The sequence below is a fragment of the Macadamia integrifolia genome, chromosome 13 (genome assembly GCF_013358625.1).
Source record: "Macadamia integrifolia cultivar HAES 741 chromosome 13, SCU_Mint_v3, whole genome shotgun sequence".
NCBI lineage: Eukaryota > Viridiplantae > Streptophyta > Magnoliopsida > Proteales > Proteaceae > Macadamia > Macadamia integrifolia.
In genome coordinates, this window is record NC_056569.1 from 20,218,729 (window position 1) to 20,241,852 (window position 23,124).

At 36.6% G+C, this 23,124-nt stretch overlaps 1 protein-coding gene and 1 pseudogene across 1 annotated transcript; one reads left to right on the forward strand and one right to left on the reverse strand.

Annotated features, from left to right (window-relative positions):
- Window positions 1-620: 620 nt before the first annotated feature.
- On the reverse strand, window positions 621-3,465 carry LOC122059432. Its single transcript, XM_042622212.1, has 3 exons — window positions 3,242-3,465; window positions 2,928-3,133; window positions 621-897 (listed from the first exon to the last, which is right to left on the reverse strand). Exons 1-3 carry the CDS (start codon window positions 3,338-3,340, stop codon window positions 681-683), a joined length of 522 nt encoding a protein of 173 aa, XP_042478146.1. The 5' UTR covers window positions 3,341-3,465; the 3' UTR covers window positions 621-680.
- Window positions 3,466-8,441: 4,976 nt separating this feature from the next.
- LOC122059204 lies at window positions 8,442-14,965 on the forward strand (annotated as a pseudogene).
- The last annotated feature ends 8,159 nt before the right edge of the window (window positions 14,966-23,124 follow it).

A 23,124-nucleotide genomic window follows, 5' to 3' on the forward strand; every position in this document is an offset into this window, starting at 1 on the left:
AGCCATGGTCCATGCTTATCTTCTACAGCTGCAGGGCGTAACCTATCGAATGAGTCTCTTGATTGCCTGAACCATGGGTCCGACCTATTTTATTGGGCATCTATCATTTCTCAACTTAACGATGACCTCGGAACTTCCCAAGTATGTTACTATTTCAAGTGTCGGTATTGTATTTATCATATCCATCGCCTTGTATTAGTATCGGTTGAAATCAATATTGATAATGATCCATTCGACTTGACTACCCATATCGTTTCAGGTGTAAAAATGTAAAAATATATACTTTTTTTAAGCAGAGGAGTGACTGATACATACTTATCCGATCCGAATCAGTATCAGTATCGTTATATACCTAAATCCATGCTTCATCGTGCATCTTTCAGCACGGTGACGGCATCCGCATTTCGGCCGCAGTGAACTAAAGATCCAATTGTCTGACTGTTCTTTGATCTCCTTCCTTGATTTCATTGACTTTAAAAGGATTCAAGAAATATTCCAATCATCCGATCAATGATGTGGTAGCAAGGGCCCACATGTTCAGTTGGAGGCTTGGAGTTGGAGCCTAGTCCAATTAATATTATGTAATTATTAATTAGTGGAAGGAAAATAAAAAAAAAAAATTTTTTTTTTTTTTCCAAAGTCAAGTTTACTATTTTACATTCAAATTATAAAGATCTCATCTAAGCACCACCTCTGCTTCTGCGGTTCCACTTGTCTTCTTCTCCCGTGGTGGCGTTGGCAGAAACGTAATAAGCGACACAAAATAGTCCATGAACGAAACACACTATACCTCCGATGGAGAGAAAATGATGATGTGAAAACCCACAAGAACCCCTCGATTTATTGTTTGCTAATGCCCCTATGATCAGCATCCCGCATCCAACGACTACCATTATCCTGATCAACAAAAGCCAAATACAATTAGTTAATTTAGGAGCAAGGTTTCAAAACTTGGAACCAGACCAAGTTGAATCGACTAGACGGATTCATCAAATTCCAATGTGAGTTGAAAATCACACTTAGAAGGGATATAAAGCAAAAAAGATAAGTATTGGATGTTCACTCGTACGACCAAGTGATCATAGGAGCAGCAGATCTCTCTCTCTCTCTCTCTCTCTCTCTCTCTCTCTCTCTCTCTCTCTCATAGAGTACTCCCAAAGACCTTGTAAGGAATTACCCAAATAGACATAGCATGGGCCAATTTATACATGAATATTAGAGCTTGAATAGAAAAAAGTCTTGAGGAGTCGAATGTCCATGACAATGGTGGCAATATTCATAGACACCATTTTTTTTTTTTTTCCAAATAGACACTGAATAAAGTGTTTGATACAAACTTGGAAGAATTCAACCCATAAACTAGCTTAGAAGGTGAAGGAACCCAAGACCATATCAATCTACATCAATTTACTTTAAAAATCAATGTGACATCAACCCCCAATTAATATGGGATCGTTCTAATCAACGGACCATTATAGGCAGAATTCAGTCTCCTAAGCCTTATCCAAACTACTTGGGAGCATTAGTTACCTAATTGTTTAATTTGAAAAATACTGTTTAGTGGTCTAATTTTACCTCATAAATGGCCATATATCTTTTTCTAAGCCAATCCAACACTCCAGCCCATGTCATCTATATCCTTTCACTTCTAATATCTATCTTTGATTAGTGTATACATCTTTGAAATGCATCGAATTGATAGGTAACTATTGATAGATAAAATTAAGGATCCTAAAGATTGAGTTGCTTGTTGTACCATTTCTGAGACCCGTCTCTTCAGGGCTTTGGTAGGGTTTTCACCCTTGTTTAGTCAATTTGGCTTTGTATGTTGTATTTGTTTTCTTTCCTATTATATATATATATATATATAGAGAGAGAGAGAGAGAGAGAGAGAGTAAAAGGCATTGCCTTGTCTTAGTCATACCCCTAGTTATCAATTCGGATTCGGCCGAACCAAATTTTTCTGAATTTAATCAAAAATTCTGACCGAATCCGAATTAAAAATAAAATTCGGTAAAATTGGCGATTTTTTCAAAAGTGAATATAAAACGTGAATAATTCGGACCGAACTAGATTAAACCGAATTATTCGGTCCACTTAAACAGTATTTAAAAAAAAAACCAAAAAAAAAAAAAAAAAACAAAAACAAAAAAAAAAAACCCAATAAGCTTTTTTGACCGCTTTTTTGACCGAATCCTTAAATTAATCAATCGAATTATTCCAAATAATTTCTGAATCCGAATTTGCTAACTATGGTCATACCTAGTCGTTTCAACTCATTACAATTAGCTAAGTAGTAGAACACTGAGTTGACTCAAGCTATGTTCGTTGAATTATGGGTTAACCCACAAAGTTTATTGCTAAATTATGTAATATGATGTCCCAAAAGGCCACAACTCACCATGTGCAACCTTTTTAGTCTATTACCCTATTTCTGTGGATCCTACCTTCAACATAGAAAATTTAGAGGATAGGTTCCATTCTCCTCACACCGCATCAATCTAAACATGAGAATTAGTTTCGTTTATAGGAACCCACATGATCAAAGACAAGACTGATTGAAATCGCATAATGACAGCATGAGAACCTTTTTTCAAATTTTGAATAAAAGTTTCCTTCACCGTGCAGGAAAAAGTTCACCACACCATATCCTAAAGGGTTCAAATACCCTAATAAAGTTTTAACATGTTTGTCAAAACACCCTTCTGATATTGCTCAAGCCTAGCCTAATTCTCTCTTTCTTGGGAGTGGGAGTGGGAGTGGGAGTGGGAGTGGGGGTGGGGTGGCGTGGGGTATGGAGTAGAATTAGAGGTTGCCTATGACAAAAAAGTCAAAAGTTCTCATATCCCCAAACACTATCATTCAGTTGAGAGAGAGAGAGAGAGAGAGAGAGAGAGAGAAGAAAGAGACGTCCAAGAGAAACATACCATGAGACAAAGAGACAAGCCACGGCTAATTGCCTGTTGGCAGAAGATCTCTCCAACTCGTCTTTGGAAAACACACAGATGCAACCACCCAGCAAGTTTGCAATTACATGCGCCAGAGCCAGAATTGCTGCTGCAGCCAATCCTAGCAAGAACGCCTCATGACTTGGTTCTTTACACTCAAAAATCAAAAACCTTAAATCCTTCACCTGTTCCAGATAAAAATAAAAATAAAAATAAAGAAAAAAGAGGACCAAGAAAATGGTGCTCCTGGTAACTGATAAGAGAAGCTATAGGTAACTTGTCGTTTTACTTACCTTGTCCTGTGCGGATTCAGCTTGGATGCCTAGTATTCCTGCTGCAATGTCCATAACAACGATCAGAAGACAAATGAGAGCACCTACAGCTCTCCCCATTGTTGCAGACTTAGAGCTTTGATCTGGAGATGTAGAGGAGGAGGAGGAGGAGGAGGAGGTGGAGATGGGTTTCCCCCTCTATGATGAAGTGAGAAGAGTGGAGAGACTGAATAAAAGTTCAACATGGTATGTGGAAACATATACTAATACCGTGTGAAAATGATTAGCATAGCTGTAACGAGTAAGGGAAAGTATCTTTTGTCTGGTCGGTTTACTTTATTTACTTTTGCTTCTGTTTTTTCTCTCTTTCCTAATGGTAGATTCGTTTCATGGGAGACAAGGAAAGTAGGGTATCACCTAGCTCAACAAGGGGAACCCCATCCCGAGGGCCAGGATCGAGTGGCTACGATGGATCAACATGTCAATCACCGTTTTTGGAGCAAAGATAACGAAGCTGATATGTTTTTTTTCAAAACTTTAGGGTAAGATGATGTACACTTTTTTTTTTTTAATCGATAGGAAAGATAATGTATACACTGCTTGTAATTCATGCTCTCTGTTATGGTCTATGTACCTCTTCAATACATTTTAGCATTCTCTCTCTTTCATGATCACATGGGTCCCTTTTATATGATTCGTGAGATACTCTTTTCCATATCAATACATACTGTGATGGATTTGGCTCGTATTCAATTCTTGATCTATCAATTCTTGTTCAATTTTTTTTCTACACGTGATGTGTATATTTTCAAAATCCGATGACTATAGAAGTTTTTGAAATTCAAATCTATTTTAATCCCTTAAATGCTTCAAACTTTGTGAACCGATTAGGTTCACGTACGAGAACATGTCTCTAGTCTGTGAATTTATAATCTATTAAATGAAAAGAAAGACAATTGATTCTAAATCCACGGATCAAGGTCGTTCTCGTATATTCTCATAGTGAACCTAATCTGGTCTCTCAAACTTTCACAGCCATTGAATTTTAAAAATATACAAGTGTCACATGCACAAAGAGAATCAATAGACTAAAAATTACAGACAAGCTGAGGGATGATGCCGTGAGGGGGGATGGAAATCCCTCTCCTCTTATTTTGATATTGTTAAATGTTGGACATTCTTATACATTCACATGCCATAAGATTTTGGAGCTTTTGGTCCCTGTTCCTTTATGTCTACCTTTTCTTTTTCTTTTACTGATGTAGTTTAACTAGAATATTTACTGATCAGCACACTAACAGTAATGAGGATGTCAAATTTCCCCCTCTCCCTAGAAGTCCAATTACTTTCAATTGAGAACTCCACAAGTTGTACTTGGCAATTTGGGTAAGGCCCAAATCAAGCTAACTACCCAGAATTGATGATATTGAGTGCAGCGATATATCAAGGCCACTGTGAAGCCAATCTAAATGTGAGGGCTAATTAGAAGCTCCCCACATTCTTTTGAATAAAAAAAAAATATTAGATCGAGCTTTGCCACGGTGAATGGAAATTCCCACTGCCAGAAGTGAAGGAAAGAGTCGATCCTAACACCGGGTGACAACATTCCACCATCCTTGGTCCTTACTACTTGAGCTAGCTGGCATCTTCATGGTGAAAACAAGTAATCATGTTACAATTGTGATGGCTTAATATAGGGGTGTCAATTCCAAGTCCACACCGGTAGGCCCGTCAAGCCTGACACATTTATGGCCCGACCTAGATCGGCCCGATTAAGAAATGTGTCGATGAATAAGTAATACATGGTGCAGCCACCTAACCCAACGGGTGCCAGATCGGCCCGACACATTTACAAGCCCAATTTGAACCGACTCCTTTAAGCCCGACCTAGCCCAACCCCTTTTAATACTACTTGTATTTTTTTAATTTTTTTAATACTATTTTTATTTATTACTAAGGCTATGTGATAAATACAATTGAGATGGTGGTAATTGTTATATGAACATTTATATTTTTTAGGATAATTTACAACGCAACCCCTTGGAGAATGCCAATATTAGAGGGAGAGACACCCCGTTCTTTCATCAAATTAGACTCAGACCCCTGGCCCTCAGTCACTGTTAAGGAATATACCTTATATGTTGATGTCAGCTACTATATTTTATTTTAAATACCAAAATGCCCTTACTAAATGTGAAGTACCTAAAATAGCCATGTAATAACCCACTGCGTTTCTTCTCTGCAGGTGAAACCCCTCGCCATCCTCCCTTTCACGGTCTTCGCCATTGCCGGAATCAAAAGAAGAATGTTGGGACACACGTATAGATCGGCAATCTCCATGTCCCTAATCTTCTGGGATGCCTCAATAAAAGTTTCTCTCGACATAGTGCGACCTTATAAGCCCTTGTTGGAAGGGAACCCCTGCCTTCTCTGCGTTCCCAAGAACTGCAACCACAATGGAATCCGATACAACTATCACAACATCACAACTAATTTAGCTGTCCAACTTGACGGACTGGTTCTCTTCTTCCTCTGACCCTATATACAACACAGAAGCAAAGCCTCTCCACTAAAACCCTCTCCACCCTTAACTCCTCAAGCCCTGAACCCAAATTCTCCCTCTCTCCAATTAAATTTCGATCTCATCGAAGAAGCGAAGAAACCCATCTCTCTATCTTCATCTTTAATCATGGTAGAAGAACACCCAGACGAAAGCAAAGGAAGTAGTAGTTGCGGATGAGAATGAGAAAACAGCGATGGAGAGAGACACACCACCACCACCGGCGACAGAGGTGCTTTTCAAGCCAGCTGTCGTCAAAGAAGAAGCTGCTACTCCTACTGCTACTGAGGAGGGTGAGAAGGCGAAAGCCACTGAGGAAGAAACCGTAGTTCAAGTGGCTGCTTTTCAGGAGGAGAGCCCTCTTTTCTTTGACTGCACAACACACAAAAGAAGATTCACAGTTCAAGATTCCATGGGGCATTTTAGAGACATTTGGCATAGACTTGATCTTATCACTTTGATGCAACAAAAATAATGGAAGGATGCAATACCCTCTCCCATATGCAGATCAAGAACATTTTTATTTAGAAAATCATATGCTTGTGAAACCCACCAACTGACCAAAGATTTGGCTTTCACTTGCATGCTTTATAGGGGCTCTTTCTCCCCTTAAATCTATTGCGGCAGTTTAAGATATAACCAAAACCTCCATTGGAAGAATGAATAGATCAGAGGTTACTGTCGGTTTAAAGGTTTGTAATTTGATCACATTATTATGTTTTTTTATCTTGTAGCCCAATTGATGACAAGATGACTAATCGACCAATCTCTGTACCACCAATCGTCCCATTCCCCGTTTAGTCTGAAGCTTTTATCATAGCAATATCCTTAGAGATGATCGGAATCAGAACTAAGGTGAAGGAATCTTTGCAACCGGTCGCTGTAGAGGAGTAGGCGAAAACACCATGAATGAATCTTGGGTTAAAACATAAGCTTTAGTGAATAGGGAATGTATGACGGTCATTTTAACTCTTCATTTAATAGAGACTGATGGCAGGAGGTCCAAGTTTAATTTGGTGAAAGAGAAGGGGTGTCCCTCTAATATTGGCATCCTCCAGGCGTGGCGTTGTAAATTACCCTATTTTTTATGCATAGTTTAATCAATTTGAACTTACTAAACTTGGGTTATATAGATAGATTAATTGATTTAATAAGTTTTGTGGGTTAAAGATCGAGTACCTTAGTAATTTAGTTATTTTGCCCGTCTTTGCCTTAATAACTATGGAATATTTTTCTTTGTTATGCCCATATTTGCCTCATTTTATTAGTATTCATCTTCAAGCACATTTAAAATACCAATTTTAAAGAGGACCCGTTTAAAGTCTACTTAAAGTTAAATAGGTCTATAGCCCGGTTAAGACCTGGTTAAGACTCGTTTATGGTAGTTTGATTAAAGCCTGAGACCAATTGACCCGATTATTAATCGTACCATGCCCGTGCTAACTAAGCCCGTTTAGCTAAATGGGCATTCACGGTGCAGCCCTAGAAATTGGTCGAGCCCGACTAGGCCTAACTGAGACCGGCTCGGCCTGATCGCTTGACACCCCTAGCTTAATGTTTTGATTTATTTATTTTTTATTTATTTTGATAAGATTTGTTTTGATTTAGTTGTTGGCTCTAAATGGAAAATTCATTGACTTAGCTAAAGGTTTCTAAAACTTTAACTAATAGGGACTTTCCATTGTAAAGGATATAAGATATCGACTAATTAAAACAAGGAGAGTGAGACAAGAAAAATCGTTCTCTCTCTCTCTCTCTCTCTCTCTCTCTCTCTCTCTCTCTCTCTCTCTCTCTCTCTCTCTGTGTGAGTGATTTCTTTTTTGGTAAAACTCTCTTTGAGTGATTGAGTGTAGTGGTTAGTGTTTTATGACAACATCGACAAGCGTAGAAGAGCCTGAATCAAAGGAAACATAAAGTTGTACATGTGAGAAGCATTTACTGTGAAAGAGCTAAGATCACATGGAGGCTCTGCACTTGTAGAGTTTCAGATAATGATCGAAATTGTCTCATTAATTATTTGTGAATGATCCACTCTACTGGTAGGATGATCCTTTCCGCATTGTCCAACTTTCATCATTGTAGAAAGAGATTTTTTTTTCTTTAGAAAAATATATGAAACTATTATAAAATATGGGAAAAGGTTCTCTGAGCCACCACATGATAGCATGCTAACACCTCTCTCTCTCTCTCTCTCTCTCTCTCTCTCTCTCTCTCACACACACACACACACATAAATGACATCGTTACCAACTTATTTACAAAATCATCCCATCACATCTCATTAGTGTGCTTCTCTATGACCATTGCTCAAAGAATCTTCTCCCATAAATATTTAAGGTTGTCTAGAGGATAATTAGTCCATGACTGGTCAGCAGATGCTAACCCAATCACACTGATAGGCATAGTTTAACTAGAAGTGGTTGAGTTAACTGTTAGAAGATTAATTATAGTCGAGTTAATCATTAGGAAATCAACCAGCTTAGCAGCAGATAGGAGGTTCAAACTTGAAACCGAACATGAGCTTTTTGCACACCATAGCTCACCGTAATTATTGTTAACCATTCATTTTTTTTGGGGGGGGGGGGGGATATGGGCGCTAAATATTCAATCACTTATGAGGATCGAATAGACATTTCATTATTCTTCATTTAAGACCTCTCTCTCTCTCTCTCTCTCTCTCTCTCAATTCCCACAGAATACCGTTCAACACGATCAAACAAACATTTCAAAACCAGAGTGGAGTAAGAGTAGCAACCCAAAGCTGAACGGAGTAATCACATCTCTCCTAGCCCCCTCTTTCTGTGTGTGTCCGTGTTAAAGACGTCTGCCGATCGATGGAAGAGCTTTTACGAAGACGAAGATCGACCAGAGAAGCCTCGGAGATATGGACTTGCAGAGATGACAGCCCCCAATTACACTATTTTGACCCAAAACGTTCTTCAGGTCTGCTATTCTTTACTCCACTAACATTCCTTTCTTTGATTTGTACATTTTATTTCTTCCATTTACGATTTCTCTGGATTTTTTTCCGAATTTTGGATTGCTTCTTCATTCTCTTCCTTTTTCTTGGCCGTGCTTAGATTCTTTTGTTGATTCGGTGATTACTGTGTTTGTATTGAAGCGTCTGAAACTGAACTCAGCTGCCAAATGTTTCTCCTCAGAGGATTATGGACATTTCTTGTGGCAATATTTTGTCACGAACAGCTCAACTTGTGTTGGTTTTATTCGATTTCGTTTTTTTTTTTTCCTCTGCGGATAATTGCGAAAGTGTTACATCCGTTAGAGAAGTTGAGATTATTGGCTCTGTGTTCTTACAACTTAAATTTTCAATTGATAAGTATATAGGACATTGGGACCTCCCAGAGAAAGGTAAATTGTTTTGGTCAATTTTAGAAGGAAAATGCCTGAAATTTAAAGGCTATCTGAATAGTAGGAACTGAATTTCTTTTCTTGAGCGGATTAGAGGATTAGGGCTATGCAATGAGTTTGTGTTTTTGTGAGAAGCTATTGGAAGTTGGAACAAGTTCAGAATAGGGATGTGAAGAAGTGTGGGTAGAAGGGACTGTGATTTTTAAAGCTCTAGATATTATGAAGAAAAGTTGAAGGGGGAAAAAAAATTCAAAGTGAATGCTTTTTGAGGAGGTATTAGTTAATATTTCTAATCTTATTTTCATGATGAGTACTGGGATTATAATGTATGATTAGGTAACTGCACTGTGATTTCTAGTATTGCTTTTTAATATTTAGACTGAGATATGGTTTGTTGAGTTGTAGAAAAACATGACCAAGGTCCCCTTTTTTTTTTTTTTGGTGGTTAATTAAACTGAGATAGCTTCGATATCTAACAAAACTATTCAATTGTAAGCATTGACTGAGAATTTACTAATACAACACATTTCCTCTCAAAGAGTGTAATGAGTGAGAAATTTATCCATTGTATTCATTGTTTTGATATATTTCTCACAGCGTGCAGCATTGAAGCTGCTCACATGGCAACCTCTTTGTTTTCTTCCCTAAAAAACTTTAATGCTACCTCGAAAAATCTGTATTCCTGCTCTCCCTTTGCCTCAATCTTCAGTTCAAGTTCTCCCATTCACAATCACCAACTTTCTTCTCTGGAGGTGCCAGGTAATTGGTAATATTGATGGTCCCCTGTCTGCCCAAGTTCCTTCTGTGGAATCTTCATGTTCTAGCAACCTCTCTATACCAGATGATCAAGCCACCCTGACCCCTTCACTCAACCGTGTCTATATCGCTTGGTGAAGCAAGATTAGTTGCCTTAGTTATCATCTTCGTTTAGTTTCTTCTCAAAGACCTGAAACTTTTCGTTTTGGTCACCAAAATAAAGCAACCTCTTCACTAAAATTTTTCTTGCTTAAAAATTCAGGGTTTTCAGCTTTTTTGGGTCCATTTTGGCCTATTTCGGATTTCACACCTGAAAGCGAAACACAGAAGAACAGTCCATTTGGAATCTTTATTAAAAAACTCAAATCAATGATAATTTTCTTTAAATATTTTAACAAAAAGTTTTAGGTTAAACCTGGTTCCTCATTCAGTTGCCTGTAATATGAAAAAGATCCTATTTTAGCTCATATTTACTAAAACTCCTTCAAAGAAACCTCTTCTTAAGTAAGTACTTACGTGTCAAAAGATCTGTACCACGGTATATAGATAACATTTTAGGGAACGATATTTTTTGAATATCTTTTATCATGACTGGAAAATTTCATCGAAATGTGGAAATATTTAAAATTTCCATTTTTGGGACCAACCTGAAACAGCCATCATAATGAAATTTATATCTAAGTCTGTTATTATCTCAAATCATCAGTTAGACCACTTCCTTTACTCTATGGATGTCTCTTGCCTATTGTTTTTGCTTCTCAGTTGAGGGAACGGCTGATGCAACTGAGGTTGCATTTATAAATGACCAGGGGAAAGTGGTATCCATCACACATTACCTTAAAAAACATTGGGAGTTTCCGTTAATCTTCTGGCTGCTGAATAACCAATTTCTAATCTGGACCTTTTGCTTTAAATTCTGGCCAGATTTGTCTCAGAATGGTTAGTTTGTGTATGTTAACATTCAGTCAGATCTCGCACGATTGATGATTTGCTGAGTCTACCACTGAGCCACCGGCTCTACTTGAACACAACTTCGGAATCTGCCCTCTTTTTCTTCTGATGACATTGCCTCAATAATGGCACTCAGAATCTAAATGTTGTTTTCACAGGAATAACTTCAGAAGGTTCTCTTTGAACGTAATTCCTCTATAAAGTTTTGAAATTTATCTGCTTTTAAAATCAAATGGTCTTGTAAGTTTATCTTCCTTCCAATATAAATGTAATTACAAGCCATGACCAAGGCTGCAATTAAGGAGGATACCATGTAGCCTGGCTCCTGCCCATCTTGCACTTAGTATGTAATTTTGTTCATAATTAACAAAACAATTTTGCACTCAACTAATAGCCATGGTCACCTGTCCTTTAATTGGTTCTGTTGCTGATTGGAATTATGATTTGGGCTCTGCCAACCAATCAAGTATGGAACTTAGGAATCTTGAAGTATTATTGGGCCCTGATTTGATACAGGTTGGCAATGGGCCAATGGGGCAGTTTTTGATCTCCATAGTGTTGGTATTTCTCATGATCTACTTTCAATCCAATAGGTTTTGAAGGATGTTATTGCATGTTCTAAATTTTTGAAGAATCTTCGTAGTGGTTTAAAGTTCACTGCTGATAATTATGCGGCTTTTGAATATGTTCTAAATTTTTTAAGAATCTTCTTAGTGTTGTAAAGTACAAAGCTGATAAATGATGTGGTCTTTGAATATCTTATTCATTCTTTCATTGTCGATAAGCAAGGTCCTACTTGAAGGGAAAATTGATCATGGGTTTTAAAGGTTGATCTGGTCTGCCTCAAGTCAATAAGGATGCCAGATTATGCTTTTCTTGATGAACATGCTCTCATTCGTTTTTGTTGTCAAACATTTTCTCATTGATATATTGCATGAAAGTTTTAGACACCCTTAGTTGAGCTTCTGCTGAAGATATTCCTTTAAATAAATTAAATTGCAAGGTTGAGGGATGGAAAGGCCACATTTTATTTCTCGTTAACTTTTGAAAGCGACAAGTTACTGTTTTATTTGTACTCATAGAATGGACATAACTATGTTAGTACTAGTCGATTTAGTTTACAGTGATGATACCGTTATCATCAAAAGCAACAATATTTCCATCGCTGAGCCAATTTTTATCCAGATGGTGAATTTTGCTCAAGAATGAGGGCCCATCACTCTTCTTTCTTGCTGCATCAAACAGCTAAATTTTTCTTGCTTAGTGAGAGTGTATCATTTACCTATTTATCTGCACTAAAATGAACTGTTTAAAGCCTTACTCAGTACCTGTTTCTCTAACTTCCATATACTCTGGTAAACACTTCCTGATTTTACTCTGCATTGTTTCATGGTTGGTATATTACATTACCTCACTTACTTAACCTTAGGTTCAGTATATTATTAATGTAGTATGCTAATTTACGCATCAAACTTCAACTAAACCTGAACGGTTATTAAAAGAACACTCCGTATTTGAAACATGCCCATCAGCTGTGGTCTTCTGTGTACCCAACTCATTGGCATTATGAAGGTGCCAGCTAACACAACTGGCAAAGTCTTGGGCTTGTTATAGCCAGGATCTGGGCAGGACTTGGGATTAAATCCTGCTTTGACCCCTCCCCAACAAGCCCCCAATACTCCAAGTGGTTTATAATTAAATTCATGACCCCAAAAAAAAAAAAAAAAAATACATTGGCGTTATAGGTGAGCTGTATGAGTAAGTTTCCTAATCTACCCAACCAAAAAATAAAAAACAGTTAGTTGCCCTGATGGTTGGAGGTCCTCAGTGGTTAATGCATCTTCCTTGGACCTAAAATAATACCATGGAGCTCTTAGAAGCAAACTGATGGGGCTTTCTCCAATGATGAATGGGAGCATCAAGATTTTCACTGTTCCCATACTGAATTGACTCTGCTTTAGCATCAACCATTGTCTCGTTTTTCACTCTGCCAGATTTATGTTCTGATCACATCATAGCTTTACCTATCTTCCCACATGCCTTGTCTTCTATGAAAGGATTAGATGCCTAGGAGTTGATTTCCAATTTGTAAGAGAAAAGTTAGCTCTCAAGGATCTGGAAATCCATTTTGTTTACAATACATACGAGATAGGAGAGGTTATGATAAATGGAATTTATGTTCTATGGTTCAATTTTCTGTATTTAGAGTTTATGGAGATATCCCTCCCTTATATGCTTACTGATGCATGCAAGAGATAATGACGATCAAGTTGATGAACAAATATTTTAAGCCGAGGAGATACTTGGATGTTGAAAGTGATGGGTACCAAGAGACTAGCTGTAATTAATATTGCTGACATTACATTCGATAGGAGTAGGGAAATCCTGTGGTTGGTTAGGTTAAATAAAATGTAATTGGTCCTTGACAATAGGAACATGGATGCAAATACTATGAACCACCACTTCAGGTTTTGGAATCTGGTGGTCCTGCAGATTACAATTTACAAGGGTTTTGGTTTTTGATATCTCACTACTAACCATATCCATGGTTCCAATGTTCTATGATCATATCAGCTCTGATACTTTTTCCTATTAATTTTATTACTTTTTTAATGCATTGAGGGATCTTTTCGAGTCTAGAGGATAGTTTGTGGATGGTTTGAAGTTCTCGGGGGGGGGGGTGTTCTCATAGTCTGATGCCAAAGCATTTTATCAAAGAAGTAACTGACATGGCCCACAGACATGATGTCTATGTCAGTACAGGGGACTGGGCTGAACATTTGCTTCACAAAAGGACCCTATGCTTTTAAGCAACATCTGGAGGAGGTTTGTTGAGATTAAAATTTTATCTTCATTATTAATTTTTCTTTAATATTTTATTTTTATTCATCTTCACAGGAATTAAGAATCTAGGATTTGCCACAATTGAGCTGAACATTGGGTCACTTAAAGTCCCAGAAGATACTCTGCTGAGATTTGTACACATGATAAAGAGTGGTCGCTTGAGAGCCAAGCCTCAGTTCTCTGTGAAGGTCAAACGAGTCTGACAATCCAAGTATCGGGGATAGAGCATTTGGGACATATGTAGCTCCAGTGCCCCAAACATCTGGTATTAGAAAACTTTACAGGTTTAAAACCTTACGTTGCACACATAAATAAGTGTACAATCTAGTGCTATCATGAATTCAAAAACTGATTTAAAATACATTTCCAGTATGTGTTGGCAAGAGTAAAAATTGATTTTAATTTATGAGTATATGATATGCAAAGACTGGAAGGATCAGCTAACCCTATTATGATCAACTGTTCATTTTTTTATTTATTTTTTATTTATTTTTTGAGTTGGTTGAAATGATCAATTGTTCTTGGATGCCAAAATATTGACAGTAGTAATCCATAAGGAGTGAAATCTGGAGATTATGAAACCATTTACGAAAAGTGATTTTTTGGTCTAATTAATGGGTACATGGGAACCACTTTCTACTTTGTCAACGCCAGTAGTTTTATGGTTGAGGCTTAGAAGGCTGTTATCATTTTGATTCTTGTTTAGTACTCGGGACTATTCCAAGTTTCTCCAATCCTATGTTGAGTGTTAACAATGAGGACTAGCCGTATTATGTTATTCTGATTCCAAGACCTTGAGGATGCTATTCAAATCAAACATTAAATATTTTTTGCATTCTACTTGGTTTTGAGAGGTGTCTCTGTGCTAGTAGAAAATTTTATACTGGTCTTGTTGCTCCCTTCTTCCCCAGAAATTGTTGAAGATGTAGACTTGTTGATAAGAAGGGCCGAGAGATGTTTGGAAGCTGGAGCAGACATTGTCATGATAGATGCAGATGATGTGTAAATATTGATTCTCTGCATGCTGACATTGTTGCAACGATCATAGGTGAGCACCTAGGACTTGAGAAGTCCATGTTTGAATCATCAAACCCCAAAACCTCCAGAGTGATTTATTAAATATTATGGACCAAGAGTACTGTCTTCACTTTTTCAAGCTTTTATTTTCTTTAGATATTCTTTGGGATGCCTTGGTTCTGAAATATTTACAAAATGAGAATTATCTTTGTTGTGGTATGCATTTTCATGTAAATCTATTTGTGGATCATTCTCAGGTAATGGATTTGGCATGTCTTCGTGGTCGAAGCTTGGGTTAAAAACACATTTCTGTTCTTGATTCTTCATATCTTCTCTTCTGAAATGGCATTGTATCTATATGTATCTGTTTAATCCAGAACTGGCTGAGGATCACAGGAGTGGATTTATTTCTATTATGTGCATGTTTGGAGGAAAAGTAGGTACAGTGAGGACAGAAAAAGAGGGGGCAGTTATATCACATGTTCAGGGGCTGGGTCTAGGTAGAAGAGTAGCTCGGCAGTAGAGTTATCATACACCACATGTTTAATATCGTTCTTCCTAGCCCATTTGGGTAGATGATGTGTTATAATAACAAAACATCTGGTTAATTTAAAATCTTGCCCCACTTTAAGAATCCTTGATGTCTATGAGATAAGGAAACACTTCCCATGGCCATTCTTTCATTCCCTGTTGCATCATGTACATTAGACCCTCCGCATCAATCCAAATGTTGGCGTTGTCCAATTTTAATCGTCTCGCCTGGACAAGTCATTCAAGAACCCTTCTGATTTCTGAGTCCGCAAAGCTCCCGAATGATTGTGCAGTTGGGAGCATGGATTTAGTTCTCGGTATTGGTGTTGGTACTGTATCGGTCTCTGATGATACTGATATAATATCAATCTGAATTGGATTGGATCATTGTATATCGGTCATTTTTGCCCTTGTTTTTTGAAAAAAAAAAAAGTATTTTTTTTTTTTTACTGCTTTACCCTTGAAATGAAATGGGTAAAGGATTGGTCAGGTATCGGATATTGGTTTAAGCCGATATTGATATGATATGAACAATACTGCCTGTTAGTGCACGATCCCAATTTGCTTGGACCTGCACAACAGAGATTAGTTGCTGGCCTGGAGGAGGCTATGGGACTAGGCTCGGATGTTCAATTTAGACATTAGGGTAATCATCTTAGTGAGGATATTCAGACGATTGAGAGTGTTACCTGCGTTGGGGAGTGAGTCCTCCTTATAAAGAAAGTTAGGGTCCTTACTTCATTGGTCCATCTTACTTAAAGCATCTCCACGTGTCCCTTGTAAGATCAGATCAACCTGGGGCTGCCAACTTGGCATCAGATCTTAACGGCTAACCTCAACCCAAGTTAATCCTTCTTTAACAATCTACCTGAGCATGGTTAGGCGCTCCAATGGCTAACTCGACCAGGGACGATAATGGTTAACTTGCTTGATGGTCAAGTAAACCTTACCATGGTCTTGTTGACCTGAAGTTAAGAAACCGTCTAACTATGGTTAGCCATTATGAGGGATCATTAATCCATGGGGTATGAGGGGTCCTTGGGAGTACTTGAGGCACTCAGGCCTCCACGACCGTTGTTTGACTCATGAGGGTGATGTGTCGCATGTTCGACCTTGTGACCAGCGGCTGGTCTGTGTGCTCGGTGTGACATGCATGACCATATGGCTAGCGGCTGGTCCATGTGCTCGGCATGACATGCACGACCATATGGCTAGTGGTTGGTCCATGTGCTCGGCTTATATATATGGTATATCACTGCCGATACTGATACTTGAACTTGGAAATGCTTATGAGTGAAGGGTTCACTTTCAACGGAATCACTCATTGCTTTCACCGTTTTCCTTTTGAAGGAGGTGAGTTAGGAGTTCTCCTCAATGATCATTTCATACATTACGGTGCGTTCTCCAGGCACATTCAGCAAAGATGGACCAGATCTGTCAAACAAGTATAGAGAGAATTTCCGAAGGGTTACAATTTGTGCTGCCTCCTCCTCTGCCTCATTTTGGAAGAGTTTTCTTTTCTGAGAGAGGATTCTGGAAGAGATTCAATGGGGATGTTTTGGGCATAGTAGAAGTTAGAGATTCAGACATCTGAGGTGAAACTGAGGAAATTCAATGGTACAGCCTCATAAGAACTACCATTTGATCCATTTTGATGGAAAGAAATTTAGGGGTGAGTGTCCATGGGAATCTAATCCTAATGGACTATGATCCACAGGAGTTGGAAGGAAAAGGTTGCCAACAAATGTTGATTTAAGTTATAATCTGTTTCGATTTTTCCTGGTTTTAGTTTTTTATTTTATTTTGTAAAAGAATGTACCCAGTGCATGAGGATTCCACCATACTATGGGGTCCGGGGAGGGGGTCATAACGTAAGTAGACTTAACCTTGTTTTAGACTGTTTTCCAAATCGAGCACGCAACCATTGAGTTGCATTGAAGCAATCTTACCATTGAGTGGAGGAATTTTTTTTTTTGGCCCGGGGTGGTGTAGAAAGGACTTTTGCCTTTTCAATGTTGGTGGCCTTGGCAAGGTTTGAGAAGATGGAATAGGATAAGGTTGTTAATCGATTCGGTTCTGGTGTAAACAGTTCAATTTAATTCCATATAATATTTTTTAGATGAAACCAAAATCGAATCATTTAATCAACGGTTTCGGTTTAAACAGTTTTCTTATATTTGCTAATTTTTTATCCAAACGAATTCTTTACCTTTAAAATTTTGAATGAAATGGATGTGTAAAGTTTAACATTGAATTGAATTATTTATTGTTATATGCATTTTTCAATAGTTGTTTATTGTAAACTTAATTTTTTATTGATATATATATATATATATTTTTTTTTTTCTTTGTGGAATATAAACTTAACATTGAATGACCTAAACTTACTAAGTATATGTTAATCGGTTTAACGGTTTACTAGTGGTTTCAATTTTATAACCAAAACCGAATCACGGTTTCAATTTCAAAATCAAAACTAAACCATTTATTAAACGGTTTCATGGTTTCATTGTAAATAACTTGGTTCTATTTTGGTAAACAATTTTAATTTCAAATTCACATCCTTAGAATAGGGGTTGGGATCGGTCAAGGCCAACACTGATCTGCTACCAATTTGGATTGGTCCCGATTTGATAGAAATACCTCAGGATTCAGGTCAAAACTCATTTATTTTCTTATTGTTTTAGCCTTTGTCAATACCAATCCACCGATATAATCTTGGTCAAGAATCAGGATTAGTCAAGGTAGACATCAATAAGATCTATTCGATTCAGGCCAATCCAATCCAATTTCTTTTTTTTTTTTGGGTGAAGAATCCAATCCAATTTCTCAAACCATGATACTTGGTTTAGGCCCTATAGATTTTTTTATTTTTAATTTTTTAAATGAATGTTAGTTTTATCCATAAGAAAGCGAAGGAAAAGTGAAAAACAAGAAACGCCTTGAATGGCTTATCCTGGATTTGGTTAGATTATCTTTCAATCTAATCTCTTCAGAGAGATCAAAAATTATACCCACAACCCAAAAAGACAAATGGAAGTGCACTCTACACATGAATGGCTTATTTTCCACAAAGGCCACCCTCACAAACCAATCAATGCTTTCAAGGGAAACTAGTGGAAAACACTATGGAAATTAGTAACTCATCCAAAATTCAAGACCTTCCTATGGCGACTTTCTCACTAGGCCATTTTAGTGGGGTGTCTCCTAGGAAGATGGATAAATATAAATACTTCATGTGCTTTCTGTAGCCAACATGAAGAAACAATAAAACCACCTTTTCTTTACGTGAGACTTCTCGTCGCACATTTGGGCAGCAGGACCACTAGGTGTGCATTTTCAACACCTAAATTTCTCCATATTTGAAGAGTAGGTTAATTTCTTCCTCAATAATAAAAGCTTTACCGATTCCCAACTTAGATGGATTTTCAACATTTTTTCTATCATCCTATATTTTATATGGAAACATAGAAATGATATAATTGCTTCTACAATAAATCCCAACCCCCACCCTGTAGTAAAAAATATAAATAATTGGATTGCTTATCTTCATTTATATTCTAAATGTTTTAATGATTTGAATTCCCTTCCTACAGATGGTTTAGCAAGCCTGATTTTAGGATGTCATACCCAATTTTGGTTTGTGCTAATGCTACTAATGTTTTAAATTCAGCTTCAGGGTGGTCATACGGATTCTTTACCCAAGGTAAGATTAGGGTCATCAAATCTAGTACTTCTACAGTTAACCAGAAAAAAATACTCGAAGCAAAAGAAATACTAGCAGGGCTGAAGGTAGCAGCAGATAAAGATTGAGAAGTGAAAGAAGTATGGTTCTTAGAACAAAAGCTCTTGAAGCTTCTCTCACAGCCAGATAGAGGAACCTGGCCACTACTTCACCTTGCTACTTTGTTGGAAATTAGAAAGCTATCAAAAGACATAACTTTTTATTGTAAAAATATAAGTACCTGTCAAGCCATGCACCAACTAGTATCCATAGTTAACTCAGGAAGTATATCCTCTAGTGCTTGTACCTAATCATACTGAAAGTATATGTATTTTGTGTGTTTTCTTTTTCTCTAAAAAAAAATTCATGGTTATTCCTAATTTATATGTACAGGCAGGAAGAGGTTTATTGCATTTATTTCATGGCAATCCCAAAGTACAAAGTGATGTCAATTTTATTTGAACCATCATCCTCTCTCACTTCCCCTACCCTTTTTTTTTTTCTTGAATGAAAATAAAAACTTCATTAATTAAAGAAGATAAGATAGAACATCAATGTGAGAGTTTTTTCTTGCTAGAAGATCAGATAATATTCATTAATATCTGAGTTAACAGTGTTAATGTAGAGCCTAATGCCTATTGGTCATAGCCCTTTTGGCTAAGCTATTCATAATGATGACTAGATCGTTGTTGGGACTGAAACAAAAATTGGTTTTAAACAAAACATTATGGACTTCCCCTATCCTTTTGGACCATACTCCTCTCTCTCTCTCTCTCTCTCTTCCAAGTTTTGGCCCACACTTCCCTTCTTGTTTCCAACCAACTTTGAAACTTTTGTTCAGATCTTGACACCTTCATTTGATTGTCTCATTGTATAATCTAAAATGTCGACTATCAGGTATTGCTGGATTGGGTTTAGTATCTTGAATAATAGTCCATATAAGATGGTTTTGCGCTTAAAATTATGAGATTTCTGCATTTTTTAACAATTTTACCCTTTATCTATACCATGTCAGTGACACATATTGTATCGGTTATGATGTTCATTGAGACCAATACCTTAAAGGCTTAAATCATTGCCCCTTGTCCTATTCTCAAAAGAATTCAATGTAGTAATTTTATAAGGGTAAATATGTCATTTCACGTAGGAATTGTATTATGTTGCATTAAAATTTTTTATTTTTTTAAATTTTCTTTTCACTACTACATTAAGTATTACACTAAATAATTTTTAAGAATAAAGTAGGGGACAAAAAAAAAATTACTAATTATTTAAACCTTATGAGTCAATAAGAAAATATTTTTTTCTTTATTCCAATTTTTAGTATTCTAGCCATTTCTAGTTAGAATCAGTAGAGGAATTGGAAGGAATATATACTAGAATTCACAAACCTTTTGAAGCCTGATTTGACATGATGCCTGATTCAATTTCACGGGGTGACTTCTATTTCTGAAACTTTTTGGTCTTATTTCAATGAAACCAATGAAATGAACCAGAAATTCTAAAATAATTGAAAAAATTGTTTCAATTTTGAAATTGAAATTAATTTCACACTTTCTCTTTAATAAGCACATGGTTAATTTGATGGAAAAAAACAATAATTTCATGTAAAAAATAAGGGGCCACCTTAATAACATTTTTGTTTCTTTATTTTTCTATCTTTGGAACGAAAAAAATAATATAAATCCATTTATTAACAGAAGTTCATTTTTTTGTTCTTGGGAACAAACTGGAAAAAAAAAAATTGTTGTGAAAATAAAAAAAGCTACAATTTGAATCTTCTCTATCCCATAAACAAAAAGGACAATTAGGGGGTTGCACTTTAATGAACACATGATTAATTTGATAGACAAAGTAATTTTATGTAAAAAATAAAACACCTTCAATGCAATTTCATCCACCACTACCTCCTATGCTAAAATTTTGAATATTGAATGAAACTTTTGTAAATTTATATAAGTTCTTTACATAGAAATTAATATGTTCTTAACAAATGTATTTCTATTTCTCTTTTAGCACAGAATAGAAATTACTACACATTATCAAATCTATTTTTTTTCCCAAAAATATGCCTAAAAATAGAAATACAAAAAGTTATTTATTTTTACATACAAACATAGCTCAGCAAAACAAGTTTTATCATGTGGGCCCTACATTCTTCTTCTCCTTATGGTCTCACACTCTCAACACCACCCCGTCGCCACCACAACCACCTCCCTAGCACCACCACCACACCTTCCACAGCCTCGCCCCCACCTCCGCCTCCACCCCTACCTTCATCTCTCTCCCAAATAAATATAGTGAATCTATTTTTAGAATACCTAATGGATTTTTATTCTTGAAATATTTTAAAATGATATAACCTAATCAATTTCAACTTCAAAATTTCTTTATCAAAAAACTATTCATTGACCATTCATGAAATCAATCCAAAATTAAAATCGAAATCAATCAAATCTGACTTTGTGGAAGTGTCCATGCTTTGACTGGGAAAATCATACATCATCGACAGCCTTCAATGAACATGGGGGGGTATTTTTATTTATTTTAAGGCAAGTCAATGCTATTACTGCTTTTATGGATTTAGTTGAGTTATTAAGAAACTCTAGAATGTCAGCCCTCATTAACTCAACGCAATACTCAGTGACAGACCACTCTATTCGTATAAAACAAAAACAGTCCATTCCATGCCTCTTTCAACCTTTTTAAAACTTCCAGGAGAGGTCCCCTGTGAGCTCGTTGTCCAAGCTAATAATCTCTTCTTTCTTTCACACTTCCACTTGTCTGTGTAGTTTGGGTTTCATTAGTTCTCTTTTCCAGTTTTCTCTCCATGAAGCCCATTAGGGGAAGTCTTGTTTTTTGTTTTGCTTTTCATTATTAAACGTATCTTTAAAAATATCCACTTATTTACTTGATATATTTTTTTTCTCTAGGACATGCCATATTAATTCTCTAGGTACTCTGTCTTAAGCTTTTTTTAGGTCAATAAAGACAATATGGACGCCCTTCTTTATAGGTTTGTAAGTTTACATGAGTCTTCTAAACAGATAGATAGTTTCTGTTGATGATCTCCCTGACATAAAACCAAATTTATTACCCAAGATAGAATTTTCTCTTCTCAAGTGGACTTCAATAACCTTCTCCCAAAGCTTTATAGTGTGGCTTATAGTTTTATGTCACTCTAGTTATTGCAATCCTGAATATCTCTTTTATTTTTGTAGATGGGAACTACAAAGTTTTTCTTCCACTTAACTGGCAACTTTCTTGTACTCAGAATCTTGTTAAAAATGTTGGTTAACCATGATATCTCACCAGGGCCTAAACTCTTCTAGACTTCTATTAGGACTCCGTCTGGCCTAAAGTTTTTTATGAATTTATCTTTCTTAATACATCTTTAACCTTAGCCACTTCAATCTTTCTCATATATCTATTGCATGTGGTATCTTTGTGAAGAATGCACTCTTCTTGTCTAAATCCACTCGAGATGTTTTCATTTAATAACTTGTAAAAATAATCACCATATCTCTTCATAATGTTTTCATTCTTTATTAGTACTCTATCATCTTCATCTTTGATACACTTGACATTCTCAAGATCTCTACTCCTCATTTATCTCATTTTAACAATCTCATTTATAGCTTTTTTCTCCAGCTTTAGTGTTCGTGTTAATATATAGGTCATTATATTTCTTCAACCTTGTTTTCCCCATAATTTTTCTAGCTTCGTTTTTAGCAGCACAGTATCTCTTTTTATTATTTACTTCTTTGGTCATTTGCCAAGTCGTAAAATAATCTTTCTTAAATTTGATGGCAGTCTGGACCACATCACGCCAATACCAAGTCTTTTGATGTGCTCGACAAGTACCTTTTGATTCCCCTAGGGTCTCATTAATGACCTTCTTAATACATCTTGGCATCTCGGTCTACATCGCATTGGAGTCACCTTCACTATCATGGTTTTAGGCATAACATCCAATCAGGTATTGTCATCCTCAAAATTGTTACGGTATCAGATCATCCGTATTGAATATAAATACCCTTGCTTTACATTAAAAAAATGATTTTTGACTTTTTTTAGTCTTGATCCATACCGTTCAATTGATACGATATCGACTAGGTATCAAGATTGAATACTTGCCAAACATATGGATTG